At 32.7% G+C, this 12,614-nt stretch overlaps 1 protein-coding gene and 1 pseudogene across 3 annotated transcripts; both read right to left on the bottom strand.

Moving 5' to 3' along the window:
• Positions 1-5,146: 5,146 nt before the first annotated feature.
• On the bottom strand, positions 5,147-6,529 carry LOC142542634 (putative lipid phosphate phosphatase beta; annotated as a pseudogene).
• Positions 6,530-6,745: 216 nt separating this feature from the next.
• LOC142542633 (protein GID8 homolog) lies at positions 6,746-10,081 on the bottom strand. Of its 3 annotated transcripts, none has more exons than XM_075649372.1 (6): positions 9,888-10,081; positions 9,221-9,380; positions 9,000-9,106; positions 8,401-8,532; positions 8,058-8,214; positions 6,746-7,120 (listed from the first exon to the last, which is right to left on the bottom strand). In XM_075649372.1, exons 1-6 carry the CDS (start codon positions 9,936-9,938, stop codon positions 6,999-7,001), a joined length of 729 nt encoding a protein of 242 aa, XP_075505487.1. In that variant the 5' UTR covers positions 9,939-10,081; the 3' UTR covers positions 6,746-6,998. The 3 variants fall into 3 exon arrangements, with proteins under 3 accessions (XP_075505487.1, XP_075505486.1, XP_075505489.1); XM_075649371.1 differs by lacking the exon at positions 9,888-10,081 and adding an exon at positions 9,765-9,848; XM_075649374.1 differs by lacking the exon at positions 9,888-10,081 and adding an exon at positions 9,765-9,848 and having other exon boundaries at positions 6,746-7,024.
• Between the last annotated feature and the right edge of the window lie 2,533 nt (positions 10,082-12,614).

Genomic DNA, 12,614 nt, shown 5'->3' with positions numbered 1-12,614 from the left:
ATAATAATTTTCTATATTTTATTTTTAATTTTTTAAAAAACAAAAATCATTAAAGAGTTTAATTAATCAAGTCCCCAAACTCGTACAAATTTTATTATGCTTATAAAATATTAAATAAAATAAATTTACGAGCTATTTGAATTACACTTTATTGCTATCATACATGCTTTTTGCTTTACTGTAAATTTCTGGGTTTTAATTATTTCATAATGATTATTGTTTATTAGGAATTCTTGTCTCCTCGAAGTCAAGGTTCTAAAAAGCCCGAAGCGCCCTGAAACGCGGATATCGAGCTCCAAGTTTTTTAAGCTTAAACGAGATTAGCACATGTTTAAGCGTGAAAAAACGTTTTTTTTTTATTTTTAGTGTAATTTAAATTATCTCAAACTAATAAATAGATAAAATAATACATAAATATGATAAATTTAAGTCTGATGCATTAATTCTAATTTTTATAAAATCATAAAAATCACAAAATTGCAATCTTTATTCGTTTTTGGGGTTTTTTTAAAAATAATTTAATTTTTAAAATTAATTTCAAAAATAATTTAAAAAAAAAAGGTTTGCAAAACTACCACAATCCGCGTTTACGAAGCGCGGACGCTGCTCACGTGGAGCTGCGTCCGTGCTTCGTAAGCGCGGACGCTGCACACGTGGAGCCACGTCCGCGCGACGGAACATTTAGCGACGGAATATATAAAAAAAGTCGTCGCTAAAATAGAATCCGCGACGGTTTTTTACAACCGTCGCTAAAATTGAATCCGCAACGGTTTTTGACAACCTACGCTAAAATTGAATCAACGACGGTTTTTGACAACCGTCGCTAAAATGAGATCAGCGACGGTTTATTCCGAAATTTTGGAATTTCCATCGTAACGCTACGGATAATTGTATTAACGACGTGCATATACACGACGCAGATAATAGTATTAACAGCGTGCACATGTACGCTGCGGATAATCTTGAACTTTCAACGGCTTGCATCTTTGCAGCATACAATATGCGCTGCGAAAAATGAATTTACGCGCTGCGAAAAACCATTTTTGTTGTAGTGAAGACATAGAAAAAAACAGACAAAAATTCATCACGAAATAAGTTTTTTCAGGAACCTCTACTATTCAAACTGATTTTTTCAGGAACCTCTATTATTCAACATAGAAAAAAACAGACAATAAAGTCAGTCATCCCCTGAATCACTGAAAAAACAAGGTTGGATAGTAGAGGTTCCTGAAAAAACTTTTTTCGTGATGAATTTTTGTCTGTTTTTTTTCTCTGTCTTCACTACTACAAAAATGGTTTTTCGCAGCGCGCAATTTCATTTTCCGCAGCGCACATTCCATGCTGCAAAGATGCAAACCGTTGAAAGTTCAAGATTATCCGCGGCGTACATCTGCACGCTGTTAATACTATTATCTGTGGCGTGCATATGTACGCCGTTAATACAATTATCCGTAACGTGCAATGTACGACGTTAATGAAAATTCCAAAATTTCAGAATAGTGACGGTAATATGAGCGACGGTTTATTAACCGTCGCGGATTTAATTTTAGCGACGGTTCTGAAAAACCGTCGCGGATTTAATTTTAGCGACGGTTCTGAAAAATCGTCGCGGATTCAATTTTAGCGACGTTTTTTTATATATTTCGTCGCTAAATATTTCGTCGCGCTGGCGTGGCTCCACGTGTGCAGCGTCCGCGTTTACGAAGCACGGACGCTACCCACGTGAGCAGTGTCCGCGCTTCGTAAACGCGGATTGTGATAATTTTGCAAACCTTTTTTTTAAAATTATTTTTGAAATTAATTTTAAAATTAAATTATTTTTAAAAAAATCCTTCGTTTTTGCAACTAGACCACATTAAAAAATGCTAAATATTTATCGAATCATCCCAGACATGTTTAATCATAATCATAATTAAAAAAATAAACATCTGAATTATAAACCTAATTTATTATTTTAAAATAAAAAGACATACCTTCAAAATAAAAAAATCTAAAAATAAATAAATGTGATTAATTATACTTAAACACACTTATTAAACGTCTTAATTATGCTTAATTCGATCAAACTACAGTTTAATCGCTTTTTCTTTTTTTCTCCGAAGCGGAGCGTTTTTGTCGAGCTTCGAGCTTAAACGCGCTTAAACGGGCTTTTTAAAACACTGCTCGAAATAGATCCAAAAATCTAATATTCACACTCTTAAAAGTTAAATATCAGTATTAAAGTTAATTGTTTGTATAACAAGGTGGTTATAGTTTGGTTTTGCTTGATTTAGATAATAAATACATAGTATAATTTAAATATTAAGATATCACCATCCATGTCATTTATAAAATGGTAGATATACGTTAGAAAATAGACAAAATGATATTTTGAATTTGAGTTTTAATCATGTAAGTTAAGTTATAATTTGTTTTTTTATCGGAATATTGATGTGACCGATGCAGTAAATTTGGTCGCTAATTTAACCGGATACTAAAACCGGTCTCTAACAATTAGCTAACAAATTTTTTTGATACCAAGAAGTTGTGTGGAATGAGTTAATGCAATTAAGATATTCTAATGCAAATAAAGCAGTCGATCGTCAATTACAAGTTAGCTCAAACTTTCTATAATTGCAATCCCTCACATCTATAAGGTACAAACCTAGCAAAATAATTGGCGATGGCATCATCAAATACACATATTTTGTTCTAAACTTGATATAAACATCACAATACACATAAATTTATTGAACTGAAAAAATGAACCTTTCGTTAGTGTTTTAATGCTGATGGAAGATTGGTTATAGCTAAATCTCGAATCTGTTATTTTTGTAAGATCGAATGTTTGTCGTTTTATCAAAAGTTATAATTTGTGATAATGATATAATTTAAGATATGAGTTATCAGTGGGGTTAGTTTTAATATTTTTTTTTTTGGATTGCGAAAAATAAAAGAAAATTAGGTTAAGTTGGTCGATTTGGAGACAAGAGAAAACAAAATTATGGATTTGACTTATCGAAGGAAAGGTGCCGAAGGAACCAGCGAACATTTGTGGCCCCAAAAAGCATGCAATAATATCATAATTTTAAACTCAAGGAATGAAATTACACTTCTCAGTCTTCAACAACTTGCAAATTACTCTACTCGATTTGTGATTTCAATAATTATGAGCTCTCTGTTTAAGTAATATCTGCAAGAGCTTATTTTAAGTATTTTTTAGTTTTTAACAAATTAAATGTTTGAAAATTGTGTTTAGAAGTTGATTTTTTTAGTTCTTACAAACAATATCGTAGCAGCAAACGAATCAAATTCTATTTGTATTTATATTTATACTCAAACTCAAATTTTACTGAATTTGAACATTTTGATCCTATCCAATATTTGCAAGAGTTGAGTCATCCAATAATCAATATAATAGCAAAAACTTGTGCGAGACGGTCTCATGAGTCGTATTTTGTGAGACGAGTCTCTTATTTGGGTCATCAATGAAAAAGTATTATTTTTTATGCTAAAATTATTACTTTTTAATTTGAATATCAGTAGGGTTGACATCTCTTACAGATAAAAATTCGTGAAACCGTCTCACGAAAGAATTACTCCAAAATAATTGATTTTATCAGTAGGGTTAACATCTCTTAAAGATAAAAATTCATGACACCGTCACAAAAAAAAAAATTACTCCAAAATAATTGATTTTAACATACCCTAGTCGTACCGACCTTTTCAAAAGTTCAAATTTTACTCATTCCCTCAAGTGGGAAGTACAAATCTTAATGATGGATGAAGTTCATTAAGAGAAAGTTGATTGAAAAACAAAAATAATCAGATTTTAATAAATAAGGTGTTTACTGTGTTAACAATAGCAGAATACATTCTTTTTTTAAAAATACGCTTTAGAAATTTTTTTTAACATATTAATATTTTTAAGAGTAGATTTTGGAGTAATTTTCTCGAGAATATATAACGTGTGAATTAATTGTGTATATTTTTTAAAATAAAACTTTATCAAATTCGAATATATTAATGATTTATAATTCGACCTCGGCTTCATTGTTTATATAAAATTCAAAATTAAATAATTTATTAGTTTTTTTTTTTAAAAATACTAAATAATTTATTTAGTAAAGCCAAAAATAAAAATAAATAAAAAGTTAATTTTGATTAAAATAATCAACATCCAGCCGACACATGAACTCTCCAAAATTGCGGGCCTTCTGAGGTTTCCACCCACAACACAAACGAGACAATGTCTCATAGGAATCGTTCCTTAATCAACGGCACAGATTCCTTTATAAGTTTTCTGAGCCGTAGATCAAAGATAATCAAATTACAGCGTACGAGTCAAAAAAAATAGGCTGCCGCGAGTGTAGTGTAAAAAAAATAAGAAAATGATCGAGTGAGACAGGGAAAATAACTTTAATCTGTGACGAGGTCCCAAATATCAATTATTTTGCCTCTAAAAACCATGGATAAAAAGTGATAATGGAAGACAAAATCAAAAGCAACTTATCTTTTTTCCCCCACTTAAAAGAAAAAGGAAAAAAAAGAAGAAGAAACATTTGATATAGCTATCTACTAGGATTGTGATCATCGCCAATAAATTTCTAACCATTTTTAGGATGTTCTTGGATAGATCATTTAAACGAAGTGATTTGATTTGGGAATAAATTTGAAAATTGGCTTTGAAATGAGTAACAATCACAATTCAAATTATATTCACAGTGGAATTCAGAAATTTAGAAATTCTTCGGTAAAACAATTTGAAACGTAATATGATTTTAAAGATTAGAGTTGCTTTGTATCCGCGAGTTCTAATTTTTGATAAAACGGCAAACACTTGCTTCTACAATTGACATTATTGTCAAGGTTGCAGGTTCGATTCTCGTTAATTAAAATGAGTGCAATTATTGGGAGGGAGAGTATCAGGTGTAATAATTATTGTCCCTGCTGAGTTGAGCAATCGAAACACGGTGTTTGAGTTGCTATACGATTTAAATAATTCATGTACTGTGTTTGAGCTGTTGTACAATGCAAAATATTATAATATCATGTTACAATCGGATATATTTTTTTCATAAACAACCAGCGTTCAATTCTACAGAAGTCGTAGACCGATCAACACATAGCATAATAACTTTTTAAAGCGCAACCATAATTTCAAATCTTTCCATTCAAGCACATGAATTTCAAATCTTACTATTCAAGCGCAACCATAAATTAAATCATTATTGTTCGTTACAACGTTTTGGCATTCCAGAAGTCACAAAAAGCGTATTAAGTTCATACAGTTTGTGTATTCCTGGCCTCAATAAACTATTTTCACAAAACACTTCCATTGCAGAACCTCTAATTTCTTCTGCTCAGAGATTTGGAGGTTCGGGTATAATCTTGTATTTCAAAACCAAGTTCGAATGTAGTTTGCTCATTTTGAATAATGGGGTCTGTTGGAAATTTCGTCTGGTTGCAGAGTTATGGCAAGAAAGAGTGCAGGCGCTCATTGTGGCAGATGAAAGCAGTAATGAAGCAGATTCATTATAATGCTTAGAGTTGCATGCAATTAACCCTCCAAAGCTCAGTTTTAGACAACAGGAAAGGAAGAAGCCATCAATCTTGTGGGTCAACTAATTCATAACAAACCATTTGAAAGACTTACAGTCGATGCATCCCTTTGTCATCTAAGTAAGGAGCTCAGTTTATCGTAGTTAAAGACCCGAACGACGAAGGACCCTTCAGCAACACCCAAACACGAACCAACGACCACATCGAGGATGAAATGCCGGCCAAGAAGAACTCTAGAAGCCGATGTGATTCCAGCCCATAACCCCACAATCACAACGAAATACTTCACAAACTCGGTCTCGGCGTCGATTTTCAAAAGGGCAACAAAAACTTGCCTCACGTGATCGGAAAAAAAATAAAATAAGGTGGCGATGAATGAGACTCGGGAGGAGTGGCCACTGGGAAAAGACCAATGGTCAACTGCAAAAGAAAGGAACATGTTCTCGTTGTAAACAGGGCGGGGGCCCTGGATCAGGTGCTTGAGGAGGCCAATTAAGAGAAGGTCTAACAAGGATCCGAGTAAAAGGTTTGATAGAAGAAGATTGGCGGTGGCGGTGGTGAGGAGAGAAAGAATGACGGGTAACAAGAGATGGCCGTCGCCGGAAAATTATAGGGATTTGAGGAGTGGGAAGGGGATGATTGGATGGAAGAAGGTGTAGATGTGGAGGGATACGGTTGCGTCGAGGTCGAACAGAAGGCGAAGGAGGGTGGCACGTGGAGGTGCCGGCGGTGGTTTCGATGTTGTCATACTCCACATGCCGTTTGGTTCAATAACCTGATAAAATTTGGAGGGATCTAAATATCTAATCAGAAGAAGAGGCATTTGGATCGGATCTGAGTAGCTGTTCACTGTTGCCATTCATTTTATATTGTTTTCGTCTTGTAATTTATTTATTTATTTTTTTTAAAGAACATCTTGTAACCCATTTGAAATCCACATTGAAAACTTGATTTGGGCAGCTGAGCTCTTTGGAGCTAGCAAACCGGATCATCAACCCAATGGCAGGACAGACCTAGACAGGTTTTAGTTATATTAGGCAGGTCAAGGTGGGATGACCTGCCGACCCACCATTTGGTGGGATAAGATGAGCTCAAGAAATTGTCGACCGAACACACCTATTTAGTGAGATGGACTTGTCCATTTTGACAACTCTAGTTCTATGTTCAGGAAACACAAAACAATTTACGTCCAACACGAACTACATTAATTGTCAGAAAGCATCTAGTGTAACTGTGTAAGAGTTCAACTCTAAGAATCCAATAATCCACATTTACATAATCTTATGAGAGTCTATACACGAACCTTAAAAAAATAAAAAATCAAATGCTCCTAACACCAGCACATGATCTTATAAGTAGAGGACTACGTAAATTCCCTTCGAATCATCTCACCTGCTTCCGACCATTTGGAGCTTTCATACATTTTCCGCACCACCAGGTGGGGAAACCTGAATTGTTCAGACAGCAGGATCTTCGAGCATAGCTGTAGAAAAATCATTGATTCGAGGATAAGAAACTTTCTCGTCTAGCTGGTTTTGCACCCATGTCAGTATTTTCAATAAGCTTGGAAGCTTAGGATCTGTTAAAATCAAATGCATAACAGAATTAATTCCCCTCACTTTTCCATATAATGCAGCAGCTTCGTGGCAAATGAGACAATTGTAACATTTTTTTTGTGACAATACCAAATGAAAGCAATCTCAATAGTTATTCGTAGAATCATAGAAATATGAAATGTCAACAATGACAACAATGCAGAATTAAATATCAAGAACACGCTCCATGAACACCTGAGCAAAAGGGTTTGGAGCATGGGAGTGGTTAATACCAACATGGGGAAGTTGAACTAATTAAACTGCTGTAAAAATATTGAAAGACGTAAACTCACAAATAACTTAAATTACTGAAATTCTTGAGATGGGTGTCTGGTGATATTCTTTTAGAGTGAATGTAATATGGTGACAACTAATTTAATCCTCCGTTGGGAAAATTTTAGGAATACACTAGTCTTGCAGTTGCTGTACTTCAAAAATGATGAATGAGTTGGGAATGATTCATGCTTTGAAAAATGGAGATATTTTTCTCCAAAAATCGGTGATGGTACACATTGTCGGAAAAAAATAGAGAGACGAGGATTTTCATCTCCAAAAAATATCAGGGCAAAAAGTTACCTAGTTTTCAGGATGCATCATCATGCACTTTTTATAACCGCTTAATAAAAATTAAAGAAAGGTAACATCATTAAAAGTATTCCGAGAAAACTATTTTAAAAAAAAAAACAGAAGGTCATCAGAGAGAGAAACATGGCCTTGCTTCAGTCTGTCCTAGTGCCACTCTTTTGGCAAAACAAACAAAAAAATTAAATGGGCTCATAGATCACCACATGAAATAATCATTTTCCTTTACCTAGAGTCGTCAGTTCCTAAAAAGTAAAAAACGGCAAGGATTTACAATATTGAGCAGAGGCAACGAAGATCTCAAAACTTTATAAATTTGATGATATGTGTCAGACTGACCTTTTTCATGGCTTTGGCTGGTAAGGATGGCTGCATTCACCTCACTAGCAGTCTTAAGACGCTGTGATATATCTAACAGGTCACCCACGGGGCAGTTGTTGACATCTTCAAAAGCAAGCAACGCAACAGTTCTCTCCAACTCTTCTAGAAAGACTCGCTGAATCGATAAACAGTTCTTAATGAGCATCAGTTTTTTTTTTAAAGGAACATTCTAACACTACAGCACAATGTTTGGGAAAACATGACTGCAGGCACGCAGATTAAAAATACACCTAGACAGAATCCTTAAATAGTGCTGAAACTCTTTAGATCTACATCAAAACAAACAAATAATAAAAAGTACATTTTCCTCTCCTCTTGGAGCAAGTTCCTCTTGAGCAAACTCCAAAGCCTCTTCCACCTTTCCATTACGGATCAATTCTATCAACCGTTGCTGTTGGAGATGGAAAAACAGTTGGGGATTTGTATCCAATATCTGCATTCAAAAACATCTAAATTCATACTTGCAATATTAAAACCCGAAAAGCAAGCTGTCAAATCAAGTTATTGCAGCTAGTGTAATTGTATTTAATAAAAATTCAAGACTAGACTGCATAAAAACTCCAGGTAGCGAACATCTCAACTTACCGTAATTATGAATTCCCAGATAAACTATCAAATTCCTCGAATAAAATTGTGAATGTAAAACAAACAACTACAAACAAGGCATGAAGAGAATGATCGCATCGGATCCCAGGGAAGATCTTTACAACTGTCAAATATTATCATGTAGTTCACTGATTATGCGACCAAAAATACCAAAAAATATTAAAATCAAAATCTTGATCACCTAGTGTGGAAATTAACCGACCAAACAATTCCAAGTTCTTCTAGATTGTCAAAATTAAACCAATTTAATTCTCATGAAAACAACCAGAAGAACCAAATAAAGATCAAACACACCTCGGGGTTCAAATCGTTAACTTTCTCAATAGCATCCTCCACATTACCACTTTGCACTGCCTTCTTCACTGCCATGCGGTCAGTGATGGTTGCAAGATCGATTTCTGCTGTATATTTCAATAAGGAGAATCAAATGTACTTTTAGAAAACATGACTGCCACAAAATATGAAAAGATTTGCACAAAAAATTATCACTTAAAAAAAAATTGATAAAAGGATACGTTCAGTCCCAGATTCCATTCGGAATTTTTCAGCAGCCTCCACATAACCCTCGGTCACCAGAAAGTTCATCACCAATTTGTTCATATCCTCTTTTCTAACCTTGACATCACTGAGCCTCTTCTCCCATTCATCCCTAGTTATAACTTTCTTTGATGTAGTCTGCAAACATTAACCAATCTACAAAGTAAATACATTTAAAATAATCAAAATACCCTACAGAAAACAGGCATTTATCAGTGGTAAGATTAATAAATAATCAACCATGCGATTAGAAAAATATAAACCCTAAACCCAAAGGAAGAAAGATGAATTCCTCTAATCTTTCCGACTATGAACCCGTAAAGACGTATGCAACAAGGCATTATTCCGACAAAAAAATTTATTCATCATCAAGAATTTCATAATATCCAACGCCATACTCAATATGCATTTCCAAACCAAATCAGACAAAGAAGAAAAGTAAACAACAGAAAAAATAAATATTGGCACAATTATAGATTCGGATGATGGGTCGGAAACATAACTACAAAAGTAAGTAAATACTACAAATCCATGATAAAATCTGCTCATAGTTGGAATAAATTCGGGTTCAACAACGTGAAACAACATCATTATTCTTCGTTTTCAACTGGGTTTTGGCCACGGCGGAGGAGTCGAGGGATTTACCATGGCTTGGATATCAGCGAGTTGCCCAACAACGATCCAGAACAATGACATCAGCTTTCGCCTTCATAACCCCATCTAAAGATGTTAATCTCACCCTCCTTGATTGACCTTCCAGTAATCTAATTGGTTTACTACTGTGGATTGGGGACAGTTCATGTATTTACCCAATTAATCTGCTTAGTACGATGAGATAGTAACAAATCTTTATCTATTTCATGTTTAAAATAAAAAGTAGTAAAAAAAATAATATTTTTTTATGGATGATCTAAATAAGAGATTTGTCTCACAAAATACGATCCGTTATATCGTTTCACACAGGTTTTTGTCTTGTTTTATTTTGCAACACAAATAGTTGTAGGAATTTCATCGGATCGGATTGAACCGATTTCGGATTATATAAAGTAAAAAGGCCAAACCAATCCAATAGCATAATGGATTAGATTGGTTTCGGATTTATGAGATTATGTGTATGATTCAAACCAAAAGCAATTCAAAATGAAACCGGTTTTCCTAGATTTGATTGGATTTGACTTGGATTAAATAGTATAGGAGCTGGTTAAGATTGGATTGAAATCAAAATTTTTTTTTTATCTTCAATCAATATGCACCCGAATTTTTCATTTATCAAGCAATGTATTAAAAATCAGATTCTTTTTTATACAGGTAAGACTACAAGTGACAATTATTAAACAACAAAGTACCAAAATTATTTTTTAAAAACCAGTTCAGGACCTGATTGTAGTGGTCCAAATTGGTTCCGAATCAAGTTTTTTAAGAACCATTCCAATCCAATTAGAATATCGAATTTGCTTTAACCCTAAACCATAGTAACTGGTTTCAGATTGAACCGGATTATGCCGAACCGGTTCCCGATCGATATGATCTGTTAATCATGACTAAATAATTGATTAAATTGAAATTACAATAGTTGCTAAAATGGTTTTATTTATTCCCCTCGAGTATATATGGGGAATTTCTTTTAAATTTCTAACATTGTAGTTAAATGTGTGATCGGTCTCTGTCAGACCGAAAATAATTTATCTGCAATCTATTCAGACAAAAAATGTTTACGCACTCCCTGACCCACAATTATTTTTTTGATAGAATTTTGTACAAAACATTGAAAATCTAAAACATGTATATGATATTGTAGAAAAAATTGTTTTAGTTATGGTTCAAACTTCAAAAGATAAAATATTGAGTATAAAATTGAAATAATTATATTAATTTCAATATTTTATACACTTGTCTGTGTGTTCAAATATCATATATTAGTACATGATCTGAAAGAGTTTTATACTGAAATATTACATATTAGTACAATTCTAATGTTTTGCATCAATTTTCATCCGAAAAAACATGTCATTAATACCAAAATTTGTTATACATGTTTGTGTATTCAAAAATCATATATTAGTGTCAAATCTAAAACATTTAATATTCAAATGTCATATATCAACATCATATTTTCAATATTTTATACCGAATTTTCAACCGAAAAAATGTGTCATTAATTAATACTAAAATTTGTTATACATGATTGGATACTCAGAAATCATATATTAGTATCATATCTGGAACATTTAGTACTCAAATATCATATAATAATAGTCTTTTTCAGGTTTTGTATCAAATTTTCATTCGAAAAGACGTGTGTTATTAATATAAAAAGGTACACAAAAATCATATATTAGTTAGTGTCAGATATAAACTATTCACTTCTAAAATATCTTACATTTGTTCCAGATTTTTAATATTTTGTATCGAATTTCATCCGAAAAACACACGTGAGCCCAGAGAGTACATAATATTTTTTGTTTTATTCAGGGGCTGCAGAGAGAGAATCGGTCGGATAAGAACTGTACACACATTTAACTATTTGTGATGAAAAATTATTGATAATTTGCTCAAGTATCTATCTATATACAAATCAGAAAATATATGGTGCAATGAAAAATGTAACGTATCAATTAAACCCATCTTCAATTTTTTGAATGTTATAGTTTTTTTTGATTAATTAGATGCTAGCATTATGGTATTATTTAAAATTCTCACTTGTGAGGTCATGTAAAATCATGGACTTCACGTTATGTAAGAATGAGTCATATTCAACCGCTTTTTCTGACAACGAAGAAATAACTAGAAAGATAATCCTTCCAGTGTATTTGGCAATCAGGATTTGAGAGGATTTCATGGAATTTGGATTTCAAAATCCTATTTTTACTGTTTGGCAAGATGATTCAAAATAAGAATTCGGATTTGTTTAAAATTTCATGGGATTTTAATAAGTATATCCAAATCCTATCAAATTTGATACGATTTGGTGGGATTTGGATTTTAAAAACATACAATTACTTTTTTATCCAACACATCATTCCATTCAACACATCATTTTCATAGTCAATTTTCTCCACCAAAAATTTCTACATGGTTAAATTTTTTTTTCCTTTTACTTTTTTTTGAAATTGAAAGATTTCGTTTAAATTTTATAAATTTCGTGTGTTATTTACTGATTAATATAATAAAAATTATAGTAATTACCAAAGTCTCTTTTTACGTTTAATAATTAATTTTATGTTAAAGTTTGAAGTTGTTTGATGATTTTTTATTTATTATTTTATGTGCACTATGATTAATAAATAATAATTAATTTTTGAATTTACAAACACAAATAATAGAGAAGAATTATTAATTTCTAAATTTCTTTGGGTTAATTTTGTTTATATG

This window comes from Primulina tabacum, chromosome 4, assembly GCF_025594145.1.
Source record: "Primulina tabacum isolate GXHZ01 chromosome 4, ASM2559414v2, whole genome shotgun sequence".
NCBI lineage: Eukaryota > Viridiplantae > Streptophyta > Magnoliopsida > Lamiales > Gesneriaceae > Primulina > Primulina tabacum.
This window is presented reverse-complemented; position numbering and strand designations above follow the sequence as displayed.